The sequence below is a fragment of the Staurois parvus genome, unplaced genomic scaffold, assembly GCF_062004578.1.
Source record: "Staurois parvus isolate SC_StPar_1 unplaced genomic scaffold, SC_StPar_1.0 ptg000019l, whole genome shotgun sequence".
Classification (NCBI taxonomy): domain Eukaryota; kingdom Metazoa; phylum Chordata; class Amphibia; order Anura; family Ranidae; genus Staurois; species Staurois parvus.
In genome coordinates, this window is record NW_028317815.1 from 31,794,809 (window position 1) to 31,821,845 (window position 27,037).

The 27,037-nt window shown below is 37.8% G+C and overlaps 1 protein-coding gene across 1 annotated transcript in view; it reads right to left on the reverse strand.

Moving 5' to 3' along the window:
- Positions 1-5,778: 5,778 nt before the first annotated feature.
- Positions 5,779-27,037, reverse strand: part of CAMK1D (calcium/calmodulin dependent protein kinase ID) — a 356,591-nt gene continuing 335,332 nt past the window's right edge. The window contains exons 10-11 of the mRNA XM_089686269.1: positions 24,178-24,310; positions 5,779-18,810 (exon numbers count right to left, since the gene is read on the reverse strand). Coding sequence (XP_089542395.1) covers positions 18,680-18,810; positions 24,178-24,310 — 264 coding nt within the window. The 3' untranslated portion in view covers positions 5,779-18,679. The remainder of the gene's footprint in view (positions 18,811-24,177; positions 24,311-27,037) is intronic.

A 27,037-nucleotide genomic window follows, 5' to 3' on the forward strand; every position in this document is an offset into this window, starting at 1 on the left:
CTCCAACTTATCTACCATCTTAAATCTTAAATTTTTAGCTATACCAATTATTACCCCTTTGGCATGTTTAGTTGGTGAGTCTGCATAATACCATGTTGGATAATATTTAGAATATAACTTAACATTTGTTTCCTGTAATAAATGAGTCTCCTGTAGAAACACTACTGCAATAGATCGCTGTTGTAATTCTTTAAGAATCTTATGCCTCTTCCCTGGGATATTCAGTCCCTTTACACTATAGGTCGTAAAATTAACCTCCTCTATTTCCCATAATTTCTTTTTTCTCCTACCATATTTTTCCCAGCGAGAGTACAATTGTCCATCCCAAAGAACACAAAGATATGCCTACCATAATTCCTGTCCCCCCCCTCTCCCACCCACCCCATATCCCCCCCTTGCCCAACCCCCCACCCCCCCACTACCCATAGGCTCTTATCTTGCATTTGAATCATTTGTGGTCCTAGTCCCACTGTCAATTCCAGTCTAGGGTGGAGCTCTGACAACATAAGCCCACCCTGGCCACACTCCCAATCCCTGGGCCGCGTGTCTGGATGTACAGTGGGGATCGAAAGTTTGGGCACCCCAGCTAAAAATTTGTATTAATGTGCATAAAGAAGCCAAGGAAAGATGGAAAAATCTCCAAAAGGCATCAAATTACAGATTAGACATTCTTATAATATGTCAACAAAAGTTTGATTTTATTTCCATCATTTACACTTTCAAAATAACAGAAAATAAAAAAATGGCGTCTGCAAAAGTTTGGGCACCCTGCAGATGTTATAACATGCACTGCCCCCTTTGCAAAGCTGAGACCTGCCAGTGTCATGGATTGTTCTCAATCATCGTCTGGAAAGACACTGTATATGTGGCTTCCCGTTTCCCACCTATCTTCTAAGATTCTCACCCTGCTTAGGCGGAAGAGAAGCAAAGGGAGGGGAAAAAAAAGGCAGAACTTGCCCCAGGTCTTTATGTATTGCTGCCATCTATGTTTTACAGACCGTTCCAATCTCATAAACATTTCTGCCTTTTCAGTTTTAGTAGGCATTTGTGAAGTCTCCTCTTGTTCTTCAACATTCTCTATAGCCAACTCTTTTTCTATATATTCAGTTTCTACACTATGGTTCATATTACTCCCAGAAACAATCTGGAGCAATCACCGATGTTTTTTTCCATATCCCGTCTTCCGCTTACTCCCTGATATCTCTCTGGGGTTTGACCCTCTGGACCTTTCTTTTGTGAGGGCATATATTTTTTGATTGTACTTGTTTGGGATGTTTTAAACCCTCCCACTTTCACAGCTTTACTCTTCATGATGTTTGTGTATTTTTTCTATCTTTTTTAATTCCAAGGCATGGGGGTTACTTCTGAAGAATAGTTTGGGGTTTTGGATCACCAGGAATAGTGCTCCTTAATTTTCCCTGTTTACCCCTTCACCAATTTCCTCCCTGAGGGTCTCTGTACTCTTTTTCTCTCTGCTTCCACTCCTTCTGAGCCCACTGGGTGATCGCCACAAATGTTCCTTAAACAGTGCAAGTCCATTTAAACTTTTTGACTCACCATCTTCTGTAGCCCCTCGTATATCTCCTCCACTCCACCTCCATCTGCTTTTGCTGTTGCTCTATCCCTGCTGTTCTTCCATATATTGAACGCTGCTACGGTTCTCCTTCCTCCTCCCTCAGGCATTCCAAGGTGGTCTAGTCCGGTCTATGGCGGTCACTGTTAGGGGGTCACCCTCCGTGGGGTCCACGGGGTCCTGGTTAAACCTGAATTGGGTGGGCCAGTTCTCCTCCACTCTTACCCAGCCGGTACTGAAGCTTCCCAGTGCCCCTCTGCTGTGGTTACCCAGCTTCCACCGCTCCACTCCCCGGCAGAGTCCGCCTCCTCTCTGGCCGGCACCCAGCACACTGTCCTCTGTCCACACTACTGCTACAAACCAACAGCACAAGAGGATAGAAGTGGGCTTCAACATAGGAAATAAAGTGTTTTATATTGGTGGCATTGGAGTTAAATATTTGGAGGGGTGTGTGCTAGCGTATACAGTTTGTGAGATGGATAACCAGTAGCTCAGATGAAGTTGTGATGATAAAAGATATCAGCAAGTGTGATGTGTTTTATGTAGACTATTATATGGGTGTCAACATATTTAGTAAAAATGTTTAGAACAAATTACATCTATGTGTTGTTGCAATGCCAGCATTAGCACAACACACATTATATTATTTGCTCTGACATTCATTTTTAATGGCATCCCAACACACAAAAGTGGTGTGTTGCATTGCACATTTTTTGGCACATCTCAGTGTACAGTTTTGGCATCTTCTGAGATGAATGAACTCCCTCTGCTCAGCCGAGCCAATCAAAATGGCTAAAGAATGAAAAAGATTGATCATAGCAGCTAGAAGAAAGCTGTGGGTGAGTACGGTTTGGTTTAAACAATTTCATTTTGAGCATCAATAATTTGTCTTGTGACAGTTAATTCTGAGCTTACGCTCTTACCCTTTTTCTGTTTTCCATGCTGAATGGGAGGGTCTGAACTCTGAACTGAATTACCACTGAGCAAATTTCAGTGTTCTAATAAAGAAAATGGGGGTATCTCACCAAAATAAAATTACTATTGCGAGGGATGTCTAAAATGTTAAATTAAAAACAATCCCTACACTAAGATTCAATTAACACATATTGGTAGTATATAGACTATGAAGGTGCACACTTTTGGGGGGGAAACTTTGAGATAAACCTTACATATACCTTAATACATCATGTGAATATTTACCTTAGTTATCTGGTCATATGTAGATAAAATAGGTAAACAGAAATGTTATTTTCACATGACTATATAATTAAAGCAAATATTCACACACTTGAGAAGGATCTATTACTAGAAGAAAAAAATCTTGTTAAGCCTCCAAGGGGATTCTGTACACATAGCACTTGTCCCCATTAAAACTTGAGCAGTAGAATTTAAACAAAATAAATCTTTCTGTTCTGTCATCGCTCTCTGTAGCTCCACCCCTCCGGAGGCCTAAAAAATATGGGCAATCCCATGGGGGGGAGTTACAGTCAGCACTGAGCCCTCTCCATTCTGCAATACCATGTCTCCTTATCTCTCTTCTTTAGTTTACACTGCAGCCAGCTATTCAGGGAAACATATTGAGATACATATATATACATATATATATTCAGGGAAACATATATTGAGATATTGGAAACTGTCAGATTGTGTTGTGAATTATTGCAACTGAAGAAAATGGCTGCCATTCACAAAAACACAATCTGACAATAACACAAGCGGGGTACTACACTAGGCTGTCTCAGACAAGTATAGTAGCCACTGTGCTATTGTCAGCTTGTGTTTTTGTGAATGAAAGCTCTTTTGTCGAGCTGCAATCATTCGCAGCACAAGCTGACAGTTTCCACTCTCTCTATGCCCCTAAATAGCAGGTTGCAGCTCCAGACTTTGTATAAAGTGAAAAGCAGAGATTAGGAGACAGCACTGCACGGCACAGTAATGTTCTTTCTGGCAGTTTAGGAGGGTGCTGTGTGTGCTCTGCATGCACTGCCTGTCATGCCCCTCTGCTCCTGAGCTGTTACTCAAGAACTTGTCTTGGCTGATCAGGAAACACTGCAAATCTTTAATAATTTGAATAGTCTCAACTCCTGTAGTAAATCAACTTCCGTATGTACTGAATGCTGAGAGCATTTTGTAGTAGCTAGCATATTTCAAGATTATTTCAGCAAGCGATGAAACTAGGCAAGAACACTCAGTCCTGTGAATCCTAATATCTGTGATTTAGGCAAACCCTGATCCAACTGATTGAAAAAGCTTGCAGATAGCAAATAAAATGGTTGTTGGCTGGCTGGATTTCAGCAGTGTTTAAAATATGCTGTTTTTTTGCTATGGATTTAATAAGAGTGGGTGCAGCTGAGAGTGCCTTTGTGAGTTTTTCTTTTATATCTGTAACTAGAGAAGAGCCTGACAATCCTAAACTTCATATTTGGACAAAGACCCTGGCTGATCATGTACAGGGAAACGTCTATTGACTTAATATTTTTTTTCTTTATTGTACATCCTAAAGTATAACTAAAGGCAAAACTTTTGTTTTAGATTTGGATAGAATCAGGAGAGGTTAGAACTACTGTTAAGTTTCTTTGGCTGTCTGTGTTCCTGTTTGGGAGATTCGCTTTTTCTAATTGTCCTGATTACTAGTGTCACTGGGAATAAATGGGAGGGTAAATTCAAAATTTTGAGCTGACATCAGAACAGGAATCTTCCAATGGGGACACTTCTTAATGTCTACTGTCAATGACAACTTATCAATAACAATTGTATAAGAGGGGATATCCCTAAGACTGGGACGAGATCTTCTCACTTTCTGATGAGACTACAGGGCGGTAAGTGAAGTGAAAATGCATGAATAAATGGAAAAAAACCCAACAGTTTTTATGCTCCCCTATTCTTTATAAAATTGAAAAAAGAAGAGCTTTAACTCAATCACCAAATTGTGCTTTTGAGTTGTCACTTGGTTACATGAGCCCCTGACAGAGTGTATATCATTATCAGAAAAAAAAAACAACCTGGTTGGTAAAAAGCTTCCAAATCAGCAAAGTCTAAAACTATGCTTTGAAACACATTGATATTGAAACAGATGTACAGTCATTTCCAAAAATATCGGCACCCCTGCATTTCTTTCAGATAATGCACCACTTTGCCCAGAAAATTGTTACAATTACAAATGTTTAGGCAATCTCATGTTTATTTATTTTGTTTGTATTGGTATGACACAAGAAAATGGAGAAACAAACCATTCGAACAACCCTTTCATTGTAATCTTTGATCAAGTTTTTCTCTTTCGTCCACATCCAGAGAGATTAGCTACAGTGCCATGGGCTGTAAACTTCTTGACAATGTTGCGCACAGTGGACACAGGAACATTAAGATCTGTTAATTGATACAGGTAAGTTTAATTTAATTGAGAAGGTGCCACTAATTTTGTAAAGTCAATTTTTTGGGTTTTGCATGTAATGTGTCAGATTTGGATTTTTGTTTCTCCACTTTTTTGTGTCATACCAATACAAACAACAAACAGTATTTCTGGGTGAAGTGGTGCATTATCTGACAGAAATGCAGGGGTGCCAATATTTTTGGCCATGACTGTATATATACTAACCGGTCATTTTATTAGGTACACCTGTTCAATTGCTTTGTAACACAAACTGCTAATCAATCATATGGCAACAACTCAGTGCATTTAGGCATCTAGACGTGGTGAAGACAACTTGCTGAAGTTCAAACTGAGCATCAGAATGGTGCAGAAAGGGGATTAAAGTGACTTTTGGTGCCAGACGGGCTGGTCTGAATACTTCAAAAACTATTGATGTACTGGGATTTTCACGCACAACCATTTCTAGGGTTTACAGAAAATGTTCATAAAAAAGAGAAAATATCCAGTGGGCGGCAGTTGTGTGGATGAAAATGCCTTGTTGATGTCAGAGGTCAGAGGAGAATGGGCAGCCTGGTTGCTGCGATATTCAGATGGTAGGTCAAAATTTGGTGTAAACAACATGAAAGCATGGATCCATCCTGCCTTGTATCAACCGTTCAGGCTGGTGGTGGTGTAATGGTGTGGGGGATATTTTCTTGGCACCTAATAAAGTGGCCGGTGAGTGTATATTTGCAATTCATTAAAACCCCACTAATGTTTGCCCACATTTGGGCACAGGTATACCCACTTGGCAGTCATGCCTAAACCGTATTGAATAAAACGACAAACTTCATAGTGAGGTGATTAAACTGGATTTATTTGAAGAAAACAGTCAGGCATCCCTCCAGCTTACATTATGGTAGAATTACTGATATGTATATATGATTGTCAAGGCAGAGAATTACATGAAGGTTCATTACAATTGTGAAATTACAGTTGTGTCTGAATATTTGGAAGTTGGCTGTCATTTATTTCATGCATTGCAAGAGATAAAGCCATTGGTAAAACATCCTCTATATAAACACTTTTACCCACATCAGCGGCTATTAATAAAGTAGTTATTTCCTTTAAGATTGATGCATGCAATATAGTGTGCTGCATGCTCCTATTGTTGCCAAAAAGCCAGTATTGGAAGTCATAACTTTTACAGCATATATAATCAAATTGTGTCATAGTACTGCCATAGATTTAGAATTAAATATTGTTTCCATTGCTAAGTATCCAGAACAGGTGTATTAAATATTTGTGTTGCAGCGGAGAGTGAAATTAAGTTTATTTACATATCAAGATCCTTCAAAAATCAGTGTCATGACATAACATAAACTGACAGGAAGGTGAAGAGTATTGATTTTGTGCCTTTTTAAAATAACGAATTCCACACGGTCTAATATCACTATCTATGCTCATGCTTAATTGCAATATTTGGATTGCTTTTCAACAGATATTTTTTTTTGTTTGCTCATAAATTAAAAAAAAAACTTTTTTATTTGTACTTTGTATATATCTGTAAAATGCAGTTCTCTATAGTGAGTGATTTTTGATTGTAAAAAAAAATGTAAATTAAGTGTACAATAAACTGTACATTTTACATTTGTTGTGGGAAGCAACAGTGTTCCTGTCAGGACAGAGACTAGATAACCCTTTACTGGCTCAGTCAATCAGGTGGGATTTACTTGCTACCCAAAGTTCACCTTAGAATTTTGGTTGTGCATAGTTAGGAAATGTACATTTTTAAATATTAATTACCTCTGTTCCCCTTTTTGCTGCATTATTTGCATGGAGCATGCCACAGACAATTTCTCTGGTATGTCTCTGAATGAGATGAGACAGAGAAACAGAGGAGCAGAGGTAACACATATTTATACATGGATGTCTCTTAACCAAGCATAACCTAGTTAGGTGTAGTTCTGTTTTATGCAGACATGTTACAGGATTTGCAAAGCACCCACATACACACTTTGGGGTCTACTTATAAAAATAAATTTGCTGTGCAAATAAATCAGCATTCATGCAAAACCTGCATATAATACCTTTGCCTATGTTTATATTATGTGCAAAATGTTACTTACTGATAATTAAGTTGTCTTTTGCAAGGCAAATATAACAGTTCCTAATGCCCGAAAATAGAGAAAAGTAGAGTAGAAAAAAATAGCCTAAAACATTAGCCAATAAATATTTGACCAAAGGAGAAAATAGCCTAAAACAAGAGCCTAGGAACATTTGAACAGAGAAAAAATAGCCTGAGAGACCTTTCAAACAAAACAGAAAACATCTTAGGAACATTCTATTTTGCCCCATTCCCACAACAGCCAGTTTTGTACATTGTGTGAAAAATCCCTAAAACTAATGAGTGAATGCTGGTAATTCACACAGAATGAATGAACATGCAGTTTTACTTGACAAATCGCTATGAGTATCTTTTATAAATAGACCCCTTTTGCCGTGCCTTCTGTGTACGATAACTTGGTTCATAATCACAAATAACACAAGTTAAAGAAATAGAAATTAGAGATAGAAAAAGCTCAACGTGGAGCACTTTGAAGTATGGGACCTAGGCCTCTTTCACTTTGGTAAAATAATTAACAAAGAAACAACTGACTAAACGTCAATATCATTATCTCTGCATTGCATTTTTCCATCAAGGCCATTTTTTCACTTTATTCCAAAAGAGAAACTCATTATATGTTTTTCCAACTGCAGTTGAAGGAAAATTGTTAGATGTGAAACTCTGAAAAACACATAAATGATACCATGTAGGACACATGAAAAAGAAAGTTTCTCTTTGAAAGATACATTTTGGAATGTATTCTATATTGCTTGATCTTATGCTTATTATTTTTTGCTTGCAACCATCAATACTCATTTATGATTTTTCAATTAAATTTTGCATGCTGTTTTTCCTCGAACCAAGTTGAGTTGTAAGATATCAGATGAAGCTCATGCATTTCCGCTGTCTGTAAAGTTCATATAATTTGTAAATACACATAACAATGGAGGTATTGCTGTGACCAACCATTGCTCAACAGTAGTACAGAATAATACAAGGCATAAAAGACAAAGACATTGTGTAACATGCATAGAAGACAGAAAAGCATCATTAACACACAATGGTGACATTACGTTCGGCTAAGCTTAGCTTAGATCAACAAAGAACGTAGACACCGGAAATACTGCATAGATATTTAGCACAGGACAGTTGCTGCAAGGACTATTTCCCACAAGCCAGTCCTCTACAGTCTTTCCAATGTTTCCCCTCATCTACCATTCCTGCAGAAACAGATACCATCCTAATGAGTGGAGTTTTCCTTTTGAAGAACAGTACTTTGGCCTTTGGAATTATTCCAAGTAAATGGAATAAAAAGGCAGTAGGGAAGCAAGTGTAAAATATCAGAACATGCATTGTAACTTCATGCAGTTTTATTAGTTTCTATTTTTCCATTTACAGGCTTTTCTGGCACTGTAACATTCAAGTTTTAAATATTCTTCAAGGCCTGCACTTCATGTGAACTCTAAGGCAACACCACGCAGGTCTACTGGTGCTAGGGTTAAATCCCGAATACATCAAAAGCCCAAAACTGTGATCTATGTCTGTGTGCACTCTTTTTGGCTCATTCTTTCCTAAAAATGACTCACAGGCAACCTATTTATTATAATCCAATAATAAAAAAAGAAACCTAAATAAAATTGCAGATAAAGATTCCCCTGCTGCTCAGAAATGATCCTAGCAAATCATCAGCAGATCATACCTCCACAAAAGCAAGCAGACCTTTTGCTTAAACTGTTTCATAAAAAGCTTACTGAATAATACTTATTTTTTCCTAAATTAAGACTTATCCTGACAGAGTGATATGACCAGCAGCTTTTGGTTAGAGGTCAGCCAGTCTTGAAAGAGTCAGTGGATCTATCTTTTAAAGTGTGAATTGAGATGAAGTGCAGTGATGTGAACCTGTACTTTTTCATTCCCATCCATGCTGTTGGGTGTTTAGAGAACATGTGCATTTTTATATTAATAAGTCACATAAGTCACCCCATTCCCAATCACAAATAATAAAGAATAATTGCAGGCATGGCTATGATACATAGTTACATTGGCCAATCTAGGACCAATGTAACTATGTATATACCAAACATGCTAGATGCCCCTGAAAACTGGAAATCATTGAAGTAGATGCCACTACTTCAGCGATTTCCACTTGCTTCCGCTTCCCATGCTGAGTACCTGCACTCCTGCTTACTGAACACAACAGGTCGATCCCGCAGTACGGACGTCATTCAGAAAATGCTTTTCTGAATGAATGCAAAGCATTCTCTAACTTGGAGGAGGCAGAGCTAGTGCAGAGATGTCATGCCAATCAGAGAATGCTCTCCAATCAGAAAATGCAAAATATTCTCTGAATGGCACCTGTGCAGATCGGTTGACCTCCTGTGCTCACAATGCATCAGGCTGTCCACTCTGTACAGGTCTCAGAAACAAGTGATCACTGGAGTAGGGGTGTCTGCTTCCAGCTTACAGGAGCATTGGCCAGGTATGGTATAGACATAATTGCACTGGTCCAAGCTGTACCACTGTAACTATGTACAATTTAGCCACATCCGGAATTTTACTTTAAGCTACTTGTATATCTGAGATGCAGAGTCTCACTCTGCCTGTCCAGGGTCAGGGTGCATTTACTGGTGACCTCTGCACAACCGTGCGTGTGCCCTAGCAATAATGAATAATAGGATGCCCATTTCCCTGTTTTGGAAATGGATGGAAGAAACAAGTAAAATGAAATAAAGAAATAGTATAACATGTAGTATCCTAATCAGCCTTATACCTTTCACAACAGAAAAAGGCAAATGCAATTCGTCTTAAATCCCATGATTCCATATTTAGGTGTAAATGAATTTTCCATTTTTAGCACATCATCATTTCTCTTTGTACTAAATAAGTACATGCTCAGAAACTACGGTCAGTTACTTACCAGTGAAATTATGAAGGATAGACAGTGAGCTCCTGAAATATTCTGGTGTCATAGTAATTAAAAGGAGGAGAACTAACAGTCATTTTATCAGGGATCAGTCACTACGGAAGAAGATTTCATTTTGTAAACTATTACCCGTATTTCAGAAAAACCTTTACAGCAAACTATCCAGAACCTGCTGAATGAATAATGAACTGTAACTGAAACTGGAAAACCATTTGTCTGCATTTCCCTCTTATTACTCATAATGCAATACAAAACCAAGGAGCATTTGCACACCACATAAGAATATTCAAACAATAACCAGTTGTATTAGCAACATTATGAAAAAACACATGTTAATATAAGGTTATTAACCCCATGATGATTCTATAGGATTCCAAATGCAATATGCTGTAATATGAACATCATTCAGTGCAATATTTCTTATAATGTGTACAACATGTACCATTGTTTGTAAACATCCCTACTACAATAGCTGTCTTCAAGAGGTGTGTACAGGACAGCTTTGAGGAGGAACGTATTCACTCTCTGGGTCAAGTATAAATGGTCAGTCCTTCTGTAGGGCACAATGTACATCCATTCTGTCCTACTATGTTGGAAAGGGCAGTGCAGCTACAGTATCTGCATCTCCCACAAAGAAACAGCAAGAGGTAGGGCTTATCATGGTACATTTATGGGATATTTCATTTGTATTGTAGAGTCTGTTTCCCATTATGGTAACCAAGGGCTCTTGTGGAGAGTGATGTTATAATGAGCTAAGTCTAGGTCTGCAATAATGTATTGAAACTCTTGGTCAGAAGGCTCTACTTACACTCTCACACATGCGAATATTTATTTCTTGACCTATAGCAGTCACTAGATGTAGCATGATAGTATGTATTTGTCTTCTTTCATGGTCTCTAGGGCAGCGTACTTAAAGTGTTACTAAACCCAGGATCCTACATTCACTATATCTGGTCTCCCGCAGTACACAGAACATGGAAATGCAATTATTTTAGTAAATATAAACTGTTAAATACCTTTTCTCATCAGCAGTTAAAGCAACCTTGTGACTTCAGCAGAGCACTGGTTAAAGCTCGTAGGAGGAGTTTTTTTCTGCTCTAGGAGGATGCAGGACCCCGACCTTTGTCTGGGGTCGATGGTGATCGGCCCTGTGCTGTTCACATGCACTCTCCCAAGAAAAAAAACAACCTCTCTAGCAATACACACTAAACCGGTCATGTGCAGAAGGGCCAGGGGTTCAGTCTGTCTTATCAGCATGGACATTTGAACAAAAGGGGGGGGGCAGAGAAGAGGGATCAATGCAGAGGATTAACCCTTTAGGTTCCACAGTGAGTATAACAAGCATGCTTTACTGCATATACAGACTGATTTTACTGTTGTGGGTTTAGTAGCACTTTAATAGATACAGACTCTGCCAAAGGGGTTGATTTGCTAAAGGCAAATAGGCTGTTCACTTTGTAATGGAAGTTTCCCTAAACTTAGTGAATGCGGAGAAGCTTTGTCAACTTCTACCATCCACTTATGTGCAAGCAAAAATTATGTTTTATTGCTCTTGCAAGTGATTGAGTATTCTTTTGAAAAGGAAATTTTACCACATTCACTAAACTAAGGGGAATTTCCCTTGATAAGTGAACAACATATTTGTCTGTACTAAATGAACCCCAATGACTCAGTCCTTCTACGGGGACTGAATGGTACATGTACATGAAATACCCTCAGGAAGATGGGAAGGAGTGTGATGTTTTGAGCAATTTCCTGGTCAAGACTTTGTAGTGACTTCCGGTAAAGGTGTGGCAATGGCAGTACACATGGCAACAATTAAAGGTTTAGGTAGTATGTGAACATTTCAAAGGGCAGTGGCACAGGATTGGCCAAGGTTTGCTAAATGCTGCTTCATAGCATGCAATTACATTCTTTGATCACCTAATCAAATTGTTTAAACCCAAGTGCATATTGCCACATTTTCCTGGTAGGTTCTTGGCACTTTACTAACAATTACCCCATTATATCAACTAATATATTTAAAAACATCAAGCTTGCTTGATGAAAAAACAAAATTCTTGTAAATTCCCTAGGCTTTTTAATTGCTGTAAAAATCAAATTAAGCATTTCAAATATATAGGATAACAAAAACAATTATTCTTTGCAACTGGTACAAAACTTTATAAAATTAAGTCCCGGCATGAATAATTCCAAGTCAAACAATAATTATAGGGGTAGTTTAAATAATATTGTTTATTTAAAAAAAATCATGTTTTCTGTAAAAATGGAAGATTTATTTGTTGTTAAGGTGTCAAGAGGCATGAATGTCTTACCTACTGTCTTATGTTACTTGTCTAACGAGAGAAGCGGGTTTGATCCATGTGCATTTCATGTATAAGACCTAATACATTTAAATAACATTTGATATACTGTAACTATATTATTAATTTAAAACACTGCTTCCAACAACTTAAAGCCAAACTTTTTTTTTTCTCAAAGAAATACCATACGTCAAGATGCAACCATATTGTTACTATAAGTACCTGTAATAAATAAAATACTCTTATTCAAAAGTCAGCAGGAACATTGTGAAGCTGTTTATGCTAAGGCACACTGATTTCTAAAAGAAATTGGTATTCTTTGAGAAAATGCTGTACCTTGCCACGAAGCAGGTCAGAATGTTCCTGCTGGCTTTTGAACAAAGGTAACAAGATTGCTGCATCCTTGTGTTATTTAATTTGTGAGCAGTGTTGGTGGAAATGAGCCGGCACTTAGCACCCTGGAGGTGGACATGGAGTGCTGAACATGATTGCACCTTAAGCAGTATCCACACATATATGCACGTTTATTTCTTTTATTTTTGGTTTTAGATAGACTGTGGAAGGTTTAGAACCTCTTCCAGATTTTAAAAGCTTTTTGTCTTAGATGGAGTGTTTTCCTACAATTCTTATTATGCTTAACATCTGCCAATTAAATTGGAAGCTCAGATGATAAAAATCCTACAGAGATTCTAACCCTTTCTCATCCTGCAAAAACTATGTTTTCATTTTGCCCCTGTTCTTTTGAATATCTAGATCACATAGACAGGAAGTGATGGGAAATACCTTAATAAAGACACAGATAATAACAATTTTACAAAGAATCTAATAGTTTACCACTCTTCTAAAAAACAACTACCTCTCCTGTGTGTCTGATACATACAGATTATTATATATTTTGGGGCTTTTTTGCTGACAAAACTTTAGATCCTTTTCTTGCAACAGGAAAAATCGTAGGTACATGTATGCACCATAATTGCTCAGGTTTTGCAATGCATGCATTCTTAAGGTATGAAATAAATAAATAAATGACGTCTATTGGCAACAGAATTTGGTTGTCCCTCATGATGATAATGATACAGACACTAAAGCAATGGTTCAATTATGAAATTACATTAACCTAATGGACTCTAACATTTCTTAGTCAATTAAAACTGTTTAAAATCAACAAAGAGTCCATACAATGGATAAATACAATGGGACCTGGACTTATGCAGAATATATTTTTTGAAGATTGGTGCAATTTTAAAAGTGAGTACAGTAGGTGTATGCACCTGTGTAATCCCAATCCCATACAGTATGTCTATGAAGGATTCATATCACAGTAGCAGATCTGGACCACTGGGAAAAGGTGTTGGTGCAGTGTCAATGTTCTTACTTCTGATCTCCTGACAACACAGCAGTGTACAGGCAAATACATGCCACAATTGTTCGTGTGTATGGACAGGTAGAGGACTAATATTATGACCCGAGATGTGTAGTTCACTCCCTGCTCTCATTTTGTACAAGACTCCTAATGCCCATCCATCACTGAACTCATATTCTGTTATCTTTACCACTGGGAACAGTACATTGCAGTCGCAGGAAAGAAGATGGTGGCTGCAGGAAGACCTAGCATTCTATGTTAATAAACAACAGCAATGTGTTGCTCTAAAATAGGATTACATAATGCCGACTCTTTCCGCGTTTATCATGAATTTGGAATATACTGTAGATTATATGCTCTGGAGAAAATCCATTTCAAAAATTAATTTTTACTTCTACCAGGGCTCCTGTAAGCTTGCCTCCTGGTATTATCCCAATATTAGATAGAAAACAGGTTACACTTGTGGTTATAGGTTGTCCCATTACTTTCAAGACTCATTCACACCTATGCTTTTGCATTGACTTGCATCTGCCTATCTTCTACGGACCCCTCATGAGGTTTAATGCACCAAAAAGTGTACCAGACTCATTTTTTGGACAACACGGCACACCACAATGCATACAGTGTGTATTCATGTCATTGCGTTTTGGTGAATTGAAGGTTCAGGTGCATTGATTTACTTGAAATGCTTTAGCAGCCTTTTGGATACTGATGGTGAACCCTCCAAAACCAATGTACTTTGCCATGCATTAAAACATGCACATATAGGTGTGATTTCAACCTTGATTTCTAACCATGGATGCATGTCTGTGGCAGTTGAGCATGGAATCATTCATTTTGGGTAAGTTAAAAGCTTTACTCCAATTTCCATTTTATCAGAATGCCCTAACTCAAATAAACAAATGTATTATCTCGTAATCGAAATACTGTACAGTACTAGTTTTCCTTCCAGATCATGTATGCCCCATAAAACACAACACATACCATTAGTCAATGTGAACTAGACTCACTTTTATGGACACATTAATAGGGCTCCTGTGATTTTTCACACTAACATACAATCCAAAGGATTAGAATCCAATAACACATTTGGTGCCAAGAAAAAACTATGAGATATTATTATTGACTAAACAGACTTTATATCCATTAACAGTCTGAGATAGTTCTTCATAAGATGCGAGTCCTAAATGTACATATGTTAAAAAAAAAAGACAAAAGCTGTATTTCATGTAGCTACTGCATCTGAATAAATGCAATCAGTCTTTAGCTGAAAATTTTCCACCTAGCTTGTCTGATTTTGAAAATCACTTTTGTTGAACCCAGTGGAGTTGATAGGGCCACTTTGGGCTTACACATTTCAGCCAATTCAGCAGGAATCATCCCAAATTCAAGACGTGGATGATGAGCTTAAGGTTTCAAATCTTTCTAAACTATATGGCACTAAAATTTGGGAATTTTGTTGTAAAGTCAACCTATAGAATAGATGTTATGTTTATTAAATGCTCCTGGATATTAAACCAATCTAGGCCTATTCTTTAATATAGTACAAAGAGAAATGATCTGAAATAGCTCATAGAAATCAATAACAAATCCAGCTACTAAACATTGCCTTTTGAAACTCATTAAGAGCTGGTAGTTTCCATTATGCTTCTTTTTATTTATAGTTTCCCTTACCATATCAAAAGAAAATGTATAACAAACCATTTTATAAAATTAAATACAATAAAAATAATGTATTTCCTTTGATATATGTCATCATAATATAATATCCAATATCTAACAGTGAAATGCCCAGTGCACAAAGATTGTTGCCAGCTATGGTGAACTATGTCATACTAGCCCAGATCTAGCAAAGAAAACATATTTTCCTCTAGAATCACACACCATTTAATCAGAGTAAGACTATTGTGTATCTGTAGCAGGGGTGGACTGACAACTCATGGGGCCCCCGGGCAATAGGGGATCATGGGGCCCCTGTGTCCTTGCCCACACTCAAAGCACACCCAAAAAAAGCCTATAAAAAAGGTACCAGGGGCATTTCATAGGGCCCCCTACTGACCCTGGGCCCTCGGGCAGTGCCTGAGTGCTCAAATAGTCAGTCCGCCCCTGATCTGTAGTATGTATTTTTTATATGCACAACATATTCTCTATTAACGTCTTTTAACTTTAGCAGCTGTGAAACCATGCTTAAGCCTTTCCCAGACTCTGGGGTTCATTTAATAAAGGTGTTGAGGCCAAGCAAAGAAAAAAAGGTGATCCTGGATTCACTTTACAGTGACACTAAATTATATTTTTGTTTTCCACTACCAAATGACTTTTAAAAATGTATTTTTTATGGATTTGTTTCTTACTGTGTTTTTTCTGCCTCAGTGTAATGTCGTCTGTGAGGCCAAGAGAGGGTGGCTCCGTTTGTTCTCCATGGTCCCACTGTAATTAGGAACACAGCCACCTTCTAATGTTTGCTTCTGAGATGGGACAAATGGATAAGTGATGGGGAAAAGAAGAGGTTCAGGACCTCACAGAAGACATTACAAGGAGGAGCCACTCTCTAACATGAAGTTAGATGACAGCAAAAGAACTTAATAGAAGGTACTTTTTTGAGTTAAGAATACACACACACACATATTTTTATGGCCCAATCACGTGCTAGCAAGAATCCAGCTTTTCAATCTCTCTTACATGTGGTTGGGTTTTCAAAGTGGAATCAAGTTCACTTTATTTTATTATGTTCACTCTGCAAAGCCATCAGTCAAGCAATCTCTACTCCTTTAGTAAATCAATGTCAATAGCTCCGTACCATAATTGCTGTAGTAATGGCTGTCTTCACTCTTGCATCTTTTGAATGCCTAATTAAAAAAGCTGAGAAATGCAAACTGTAGAAAAAATTGTAAAATATAGACAAAAGAATAACACATCTACCACTGAAGCAAATTTTGCTTTGTGACTATGTATACCATATTCTTTTAACTCTAACTCACATAATAGAAAAATAAGCACATCTCATAGTTACTTACTTAGCCCTTTTTAATATACTTTCCCCAGTCCAGCACTGTGCTATCAAATGACAGATTAAATAAGACACATTTTGTATGAGAGAGAAATAAAAGCTGGGTAATGTGACCACCAACCTAATATTAGAGAAATTAAACTTCATTGAAACACGGTTATTATAAACAGATTACTGTATGCAGAGTTTTTAAATATAGAACTAAATACACTTAAAGATCAAATGCCACACACAATTAAGAGGTCCAGGGTATCTGCTGTCTACTGGCTTGAGCTACTGACCTACCTGTGGTTACTTGTTATGGTGGGGTGGATTCAGGGTGGTTATTTGTCCTGTTGTACAGTCCCATGTGGTTACTTGAAGTGGTATTCCAGACAAAAGCTTTTTTTTGGTAACAAAGTAGTTAAGGGTTAAATATCTGTCAGGTATTGTTGTCTTGTCCCTTTCTGAATTTCTGGTACTTCATACCAATTATAGAGATCAACAAGTGAAGGGAAATCTCTCCAACATGGCAGAGAGAGCAATAACCCCCTTTTTATACCAGAATGGAGGGAGAAGGGGGCAGCAGAAAAATTGTTCCAATTCTTTCCCACTCTAATTACATTTTAATGGTATATTCTGTTAATTTTTTTACAGATAATGCCAGCAAAAAGTCTGAATTTCAAGTATTTGAACAGTGTCTCTTAGTCATCATGAGCATCCTAGAAAATGGATGAGATGGCAGTTATGGGCTCTAATTGTAGCCTCTGCTGCTGTATACTTTCACCCACCTTAGTCACTTGCCTCACTATGATCAGGCATTCCCTCTCAAATTCTTTATCCATATAGACAGTCGCAGCAATCTGAATGTGTCCATGGTTTCAGACTTTTCTCCCATTCTACATTCTCTGTAAATACAGCCCTATTCTTTTAGAGACTTATATCAGTAATAACTTATTACTGTATAATTACATCAGTTCATTGATAAACCAGGTAAGTGACTAAAAAGGGGTGAGGATAATAAAGTAGTATTGGACTGGCATCCTTCACCATGTCCTGGAGGACCTTGGCTAAGCTCTGCACAGTTGACATCTCAGACAGTAATCACCTCACTTATTTACATTACCAAACTAGCAGGAGGTTTGATAAAGGACCGTTGAGTTACCATTGGAATTCATGAAAAAGATCCCCTTTAAAGTAAACCTGTCAGTCAAAAAAAGGTCAACAGACAAAAAGTGGTGGTGGCACATTCATTAACACGCAGTCTTCAGCACCCTGGGTGCTCCAAATTAGGGATACTATACAAATATTTCAGTTTGCACATTTCCTCATGGTGTTGAGTACTGGACCACACCTTTCACAAGTTTCTGAAGGCCCATTGCCATTATGGAGGGCAAGTCAAGAAAGGGCAGGCTACTAATCAAAATTATCAAGGAGTGCCAACCCTTTCTTGTTATAGCACTCTGGAATTTAGGGCACCCGGGGTGCAAAATCCTGCATACAGAGGTATGCAATGCACAGGCACCGCTTGGTGTCTGCATTTTGTACATTTAGAACACTGACAGGTGTAATAAGTACAGGAGAGTTTTCTTAATGTTATTTGAAAAGTACTGAAGTTTTACAGTCTCAATTTTTACTTAGTCTATTGTCTACCTCCATGGGGAAAAGAGGGAAAGCATGATTTCAATGAAAAATATCATAATAAAATAAACATATAAAGTAACCCATCAAAATTAGTATTAATTAAATAATCCAGTTGATACCTCAATTAATGAAAAAATACAACATATACAGTACCAATACCCACGTTGAGAATAAAGCAAATTATCAGAAAAAAATTAATGTCCAGTAGTAAGAATATTGCAAGGCTCAGCACCAGATACAATTATTTTGCCTTATTGGAGCTAGAGCCATTGCAGTTTATAATAGATGAAACCATCTGTGTTGCAGTATAAAATATGGCCATAAAAAATTTCCTTTTTTTTTTTTAATGAGTCCATCCTGCAGTGCACAATTCAGAATGAAATCACATGCGAAGAGTCTGCTACTTTCCACCTTGGTTTTTCTTTGGCTGCTTATTTGCTCCCAGAATGCACTGCTGCAACTGAGGCAGGTCTCGGTCTTCGATCTCCGCCTACTGCAGTAATGGCTGTAGAAGAGGGAGTAACTCCAGTTAGGAAGCTGTATGGGCTTGATGGAGACTTACCTGAAAAAAAAATAGTAATAGTAAAAACAAAGTGGAGAGGTTTGCTCAAGGGTAGACAAAAGCCAGCAGGCAATTTATAGAGGCAGGGAACATATGCTTTTGTTTTCAAAGGTTCATGATATTTCTCCAACCCTGGTGTACAAAATGTGTAAATGCCACTAGTGAGAATGATCTTTTACTGACAAACTTACAGTAGCTCCGGATGTGTAAATGTCTATGTTGAAGAACTGGAACAAAATAAAAGATTGGCAGCAGCGATGAAATACCTTATATGTTATAATTGTAATATACATTAGCTAGACCTTCAGTCTATACTTTTTATTAGTTGTGATAACATGTAGATACCCAATATTTTAGTGCTTTGAAAAACCCTTTACATTTTCGTTAGACTTTAATTATGTCAAATATTTGCTCCTTTAGTAGAAATAAAGACAAAACTAAACATAGTTATAGGAGTCTATACAATGTTCTTAAATGCACAAAGACGGCGCTGTTCAAATGTTGAAACAGCTTAAATAGGCTTTTTGAGCAGACTAATTGGAAAGTATGCAGGGGAATGTTTGCATTGTTCTGTGCACTGCCCTGCCCATGTGCACTCTTTCTGATGCTAGCTATAAACTGGTCCCAACAGTTGCCATATTTGCTTTGCTACAGGTACAGGTGTATGTCCGTTATACTTGATACAGATTACTATTATTATTCTATTTGCATATTAAGCTAGTTTTTGTGCACAAGATACATTTACAAACTTTTTTTGAATTTAAGATAACATCTAAAGCATATCAACATTCTTATATTTGTAAAGAATATATGTAACCCAATTGTTGGTTTTAGAATCTGAATGGAGTTTTTTTTCTGTGGGCAACCTAAACACCATTCTGTTGCCAATTTTTTTTTTTTGTAGTTGGCTAAACTAAACATCATTCTGGCCTTTTTTTTCCTTTTCTGAAAGGTAACTGAACTTTAGAATTATATTTGTGACTAATACCGTAAATAAAATACCTTGAAAGGTCTGTTTTTCCTCCATAAACAAATTCTGTGTGTTTGGGTGAGGTACCGTGGAACTACCAACCACCAATTTTTAAAGTTCATTGATCAGATGTACTGTAAGTTATGATTCCATTAATGTTTGTAATTAAAGTTATGGAGGATTAGAGTAGATAACAGTGACCTGTTTTAGTTTGCATGTCTGTGCCACTAAATACATGTAAAATACACACAAATATTCACATAATACAGCAATCACCTCAGCTATGGCTGGACAAACAAGTGTGTTTAATATTTTCCTATGCAGTGAACAGGCACTGGAAACATTTCTGGTTTCCTGTTGGCTAAAGATTTGTTAGAATACATAAAGAATGCCAGAACTGTCTGTGTTGTGTCACTAATCTTCTTTTTTATTTAATGAGATTTCAGGCCTGTTTAGAGTCTTAACCTAGATGGGCCTTTAGAAAAATGCACACAAGTCTTAGAAAGTCCTCGTCTTCTTCTATTCCACACTAGGGAGGGTGATCAAATGTATTGTAGTGCATATCTATAGTAGCAAAGCTAAAAAGTAAATTAAAAAGAAAATAAATACAGCAAATATAACATATAGAACAGAGATAGAAAAGATTTCATTCTAGAGAGATTAAAAAAAAAAAAAGCTTGTAAGAAATTGAAAGTGCCAGACTGGTCCATCCTTCTCTTACAGACCCTGTCGCAGTGTCTGCCCATATACTTTCTCCTCATCTTGACTCCCCACAACCTTCCAGACACCCACTATACCTCCTGACTATAGAACTGGAAAAAGAAGGTAACCAGAGGGAGATGAGGACTTGTGGCTGTCTACTTGGTGAAAATTAGAGCTGGGATGAGAAAGTGTGAGCGTCTGCCAAGGAACAAGGAAATAGTACATATCAAATACCTTTAACCACTTGAAACCCTGGGCCTTTTTCTGCTAAAATCCCCTCGAGTCCAAGAATGTTTTTTTTTTTATTTAATTAATGTCTCTGTTCTGCAAATTCTACCTTTTAGCATTTTCAGTCTACCCTAACGCATTAAACCCATGTGGTAAAGATAGGGATTTAATTTGTGGGGCAGCACAGTGGCTAAATGGTTAGCACTTCTGCCTGGCAGCACTAGGATCATTGGTTCAAATCCCAACCACGACACCACCTGCCTGGAGTTTGCATGTTCTCCCTGTGCCTGTGTGGGTTTCCTCTTACACTCTAAAGACAGGCTGGTAGGTTAATTGGATCCTGTCTAAACTGGCCCTAGTATGTGTATGTATGAATGTAAGTTAGGGAATTTAGATTGTACACCCCTTGAGGGTTAGGGACTGATATATATATGTAAAGTGCTGCATAAATTGACAGCGCTATATAAGTACCTGTAATAAATAAATAATTGGTAAGCAAATTTGCATACACATTTTTTATTTCTTTGGTTTATATTGGGAAGGAATAGTAAAAAAATAATTAAAAATTGCATCTACCTGTAAATTCTCCCAAAGCAAAGTTTACCTAATTTGTGCTCACCCATATATTTACTTCACAGTATAGTCAACAACATCTGCTGATTATAAAATCTCCTTCATGTGACTTTTATGTAATGTATTAATATGGTAAAGCTCAAAGTGAATGAATGAATGAAAAAAATGCATTTTACTTTAGGAAAGTTTTATTCCCCTTTAAACACTATATTACGACTCACGCAGTTGAAAAAATAAACACATATTTGCGTATGATGCTGCATTACTCAAAATAACCTTCTCACAAAATTCGACTAAAAATAAATATAAAATAAACACACACAGAGCACTTAACTCAATGGTAAGTGATAATAACATAAAGTAAAAAACTAAAATGAAATAAAAACATGATGCTATGCTACTCAAAATAACCTTCTCACAAGATGCAACTAGAAATAAGATAAACACCCCACAGAGCACTTAATTCAATCATAAGTGATACCCAGACCCAGTTCCTCATCAAATGGAAAGGCTACGGTCCAGAGGATAATTCCTGGGAACCATCCGCAAATGTCCATGCTCCATGGTTAGTTGACTAAGGGCCCCCTGCTTCTCATTCAACCATTTCTAGTTGGCTCAGATAGACCATTGTTAAGGCTTATGGTCTCTGGTGTCAGGTTCAGCCTTTTCCAATAAAGGTTCACTCCACCAGGGCTGGCAGTGCTTTTTGCCATCAGGCCTTTGTTTCCCAGGTTTGTAAGGTTGCTACCTTGTCTTCAGTTCTCACGTTTTCCAAGTTTTAACAACTGAAACTTTTGGTCTATTCTGATGCCAGCTTCACGCAGTCCCTTATTTGTGCTCTATGTTGGGCCTTTTAACTTTTTTTGATCCTGTGTTGCCTACCCCTTGGTTTACAGTTCACATATTGTACAGCCATTTATGTAATATATATATATAAATATATATATATATACACATACAGGTGAAACTCAAAAAATTAGAATATCGTGCAAAAGTTCATTTATTTCAGTAATGCAACTTAAGAGGTGAAATATATGAGATAGACTCATTACATGCAAAGCAAGATAGTTCAAGCCGTGATTTGTCATAATTGTGAGGGTTATGGGTTACAGCTCATGAAAACCCCAAATCCACAATCTCAGAAAATTAGAATATTGTGAAAAGGTGCAATATTCTAGGCTCAAAGTGTCCCATTCTAATCAGCTAATTAAGCCATAACACCTGCAAAGAGTTTCTGAGCCTTTAAATGGTCTCTCAGTCTAGTTCAGTCGGAATCACAATCATGGGAAAGACTGTTAACCTGAAAGTTGTGCAGAAAACCATCATTGACACCCTCCATAAGGAGGGAAAGTCTCAAAAGGTAATTGCAAAAGAAGTTGGATGTTCCCAAAGTGCTGTATCAAAGCACATTAATAGAAAGTTATGTGGAAGAGAAAAGTGTGGAAGAAAAAGGTGAACAAGCAGCAGGGATGACCGCAGTCTGGAGAGGATTGTCAAGAAAAGGCCATTCAAAAGTGTTGGGGACTTTCACAAGGAGTGGACTGAGGCTGGAGTCAGTGCATCAAGAGCCACCACACACAGACAGATCCTGGACATGGGCTTCAAATGTCGTATTCCTCTTGTCAAGCCGCTCCTGAACAACAAACGTCAGAAGCGTCTTACCTGGGCTAAAGAAAAACAGACCTGGTCGTTGCTCAGTGGTCCAAAGTCCTCTTTTCTGAAGAGAGCAACTTTTGCATCTCATTTGGAAACCAAGGACCCAGAGTATGGAGGAAGAATGGAGAGGCACACAATGCAAGATGCTTGAAGTCCAGTGTGAAGTTTCCACAGTCTGTGTTGATTTGGGGAGCCATGTCATCTGCTGGTGTTGGTCCACTGTGCTTCATTAAGTCCAGGGTCAATGCAGCCGTCTACCAGGAGATTTTGGAGCACTTCATGCTTCCTTCCGCAGACGAGCTTTATGGGGATGCTGACTTAATTTTCCAGCAGGACTTGGCACCTGCCCACACTGCCAAAAGCACCAAAACCTGGTTCAATGACCGTGGGATTACTGTGCTTGATTGGCCAGCAAACTCGCCTGACCTAAACCCCATAGAGAATCTATGGGGCACTGCCAAGAGAAAGATGAGAGACATGAGACCGAACAATGCAGAAGAGCTGAAGGCCGCTATTGAAGCATCCTGGTCTTCCATAACACCTCAGCAGTGCCACAGGCCGATAGCTTCCATGCCACGCCACATTGAGGCAGTAATTGCTATAAAAGGGGCCCAAACCAAGTACTGAGTACATATGCATGCTTATACTTTTCAGAGGTCTGATATTGTTCTATGTACAATCCTTGTTTTATTGATTGTATGTAATATTCTAATTTTCTGAGATTGTGGATTTGGGGTTTTCATGAGCTGTAAGCCATAATCATCACAATTATGACAAATCACAGCTTGAACTATCTTGCTTTGCATGTAGTGAGTCTATCTCATATTAGTTTCACCTTTTAAGTTGCATTACTGAAATAAATGAACTTTTGCACGATATTCTAATTTTTCGAGTTTCACCTGTACATAGTATATTATTTATTATAATCAAAAAGTAAAGGCAAAACATGCTGAACAGAAATGTTAAATTTCAATTTACACTTTCTGCAAATACCAGCACATACCTCGTAGTAACAAGATGTTTCACTGAATACACAGTATACTGAATATTAGAGGGATATACAGTGGCTATCAAAGAGTCCACATGCAAGAGGTGAAAAAAACACAGTACAGACAAACGTTTCATGTCTGATGACAGTGTACCTTCAAATGCTGGTGGTTTACACAAAGAAAACAGAATTACAAGGTAGTAATGTAGAGGGCAATTTAGGGAACAGAGCATCAGAAGCATATACTTACAGTCTTTGTGACTTGTGCCATCTGGAAGCACACTTGCAGGATTGTGACTGCTGGACATATTTGAACTGTCCTGGCTGCTACCAAGGTGCAATCTTCTCATATGCCTCACTACTGCAGTAGCATTGAATGCTTGCTGAAAAAGTATGACAAAGTCAGTAAAATGATTGGGTCAACATATGAAAAAAGCTATCCAAATGTGTTCTTATACAAGCAAAGTGGTCTGAACTAGCACATATTCAGCTTTTTTCTTGACGTTACAGAGTCACATAGTTAGTATGGCTGAAAAAAGACAAAAGTCCATCCAGTTCAACCATAAAAAAAAAAAGTTATAATCCTATACCCACAGTTGATCCAGAGGAAGGCAAAAAAACTCAGCAAAGCATGATCCAATTTGTTCCTGCCTCATTGAGGCTGACTTACTATAGGAGTTAAGACTTGTCACTCAATAAATAACAAGTAAATTCCTGTTTTTATTATTATTATTATTATACAGGATTTATATAGCACCAACACTATATAATCCAATACAATACAATTCAATACAGGAGGATTTAGAGGGCCCTGCTTGTCAGAGCTTACAATCTAAAAGGGTGCATCAAGTGATACAAAAGGTAATAACTGAGGGGGTTGAGCTGATGGAGAAAGTGGAAATACAGGTGTTAGATGAAGGTAGGACAGACTTCTCTGAAGAAAAGGGTTTTCAGGGATGTGGATAGAGTGGAAGATAGCCGGACAGATTGGGGTTGGGAGCTCTATGGGATGAGAGAGGCTTGGCAAAAAGTCCTGGAGGTGAGCATGGGAGGAGGTGGTAAGGGAGCTAGAGAGCAGGAGGTCTTGAGAGGAACAAAGAGAGCGATTTGGTTGGCATTTTGAGACAAGATTAGTGTGGTGGAATGTGGATGGAGGAGGATTTCACCTAAAAAAAGAGCCATCAGCACATTGGCCACATCCAACTAAGTCATGTCTCTTCTTCTGATTTTTGTGTTTTTTATTTTGGCTGCACTTAGGCCTCAAAAGGTAATGAATCGGATTGCCAGGGAATTATCTACCTGTGTAACATGGTCTAGTGAGCAAATGCAAATATATGGGAAAATGTTAAAGCTTACGTTTAGTTAATTTACCACAAGGAATGGTACTTAATGCCTGCTCTTTTTGTTTAAATCTTCAATTGTCTCCCCCCCCATCCCTCCGAGGTTATCTTCCAGTTTTGTAGGGTGTAATACATGGCTCTGGACCTATCATGACAACTCATCAAGAGTTTCAACTATGGCCGCCCTTTTGGCTCCCCTTCCTCCATTCACAGAAGCTGTACTGTAGCTTCCAGCAATGATAAGCACTCTATGAATGAAGGACAAGCAGATGAATAAAAGATCTGCCTCCTCTATTCATAGATTGCTTTTCATTGCAGGAAGCTATAGTACAGCTTTTATGAATGGAGAAGGGGGGACAAAAAAGGGTCCATAGTCGATACAGAGTTTCCATTATAGGTCTAGAACAGTTTATTATGCCCTACAGAACTGGAAGTTTACCTCGGGGGGGACGGGGGAACAGAGTCAGCACTCCTGATTAATTCCAGCCCCTTGTATTAACTCCGATCAGATTACTGCTGTGCGGGTATGGGCCAGAAGACTGAAGATTTAAACAAAGAGAACAGCCATCAGCAAACAAGACACTTCTCATTCAATGTAAGTAACCATCCCTTTTGCTGATTAAAAAAAAAACAAACGAATTACATTTAAAGAGACAATCCCTACTATAGGGTGCAGAATGATACAGCCCATTTGAAAGCTGCCAAATCACAACTGGAGCTTTCTTTTGGTGGTATTTAATCACCACTGGGATTTTCTAATTTTTTTTCAAAATTAACGAAAAAAGACCGCAAATTTTGAAAAAAACAACACATTTCTTTGTTTCTGTTATAAAAGTTTGCAAATAAATAACTGTTCTTCATAAATTTAGGCCAATATGTATTCTGCCACATGTCTTTGGTGAAAATAACCCAACTCAGTGTTTATTATTTAGTCTGTAGGAAAGTTATAGAGCTCACAAACTATGGAATATATCTGAATATTGATCAGTCCTGAAGTACTGACAGACAATCTAATTTCTTGAGGCCCAAAAATGTCAGAACAGAACAGATATCCCCCAAATGACTCCTTTTTGCAAAGCAGACAGTCCATCGTATTTCATAAGAGGCATGGTGAGTTTTTTGAAGTTGTAAATTTATTAACATTTTTTGGAAAATGAAGAAATTAAAAAAAATATTTCCACAATTTTTTTTTACATACTGTCACCAGTGCAGTACAGTGTCATCATATAACTGGTGTGGCAGTGATCAGGGACACTGACTAGAGACAGTACGAAAAAAAAAAATTGATAACTTTTTTTCAATTTGTTTTTATTTTTGTAATTATTTTTGTTACTTTTTTTTCATAATACACTGTAACATTGTACCATAGTAACATTGTACTACTTTGGGGAAGTAATCAGTATTTTTTTTTTACACAATTTGATTGCTTATAGCAAAGAATTTATTTGCTATAAGCAAGCATTTAACTGAATGAAAGCGATTCATTCAGTTTTTTTTTTTGTGATTAGCTGTGATTGGTCACAGCTAATCACATGACACAGATGGGCTGTGACTGGCCCAGCCTGTGCATGTGATCACTGTGACCATTCAAAGCTAGGCATACTTGTATACAATGGATGGCATGAAAGGAAGCCATCCATTGTATACAACTGTTATGTGACCTGCTGTGATTAGTCACAGCAGGTCACATGGTACTGGCAACGGGGCCGGTACACAGATATGTCATCGGCCGTGTCCGAGGTACACATCCGGTGGCAGATCTCGCCACAG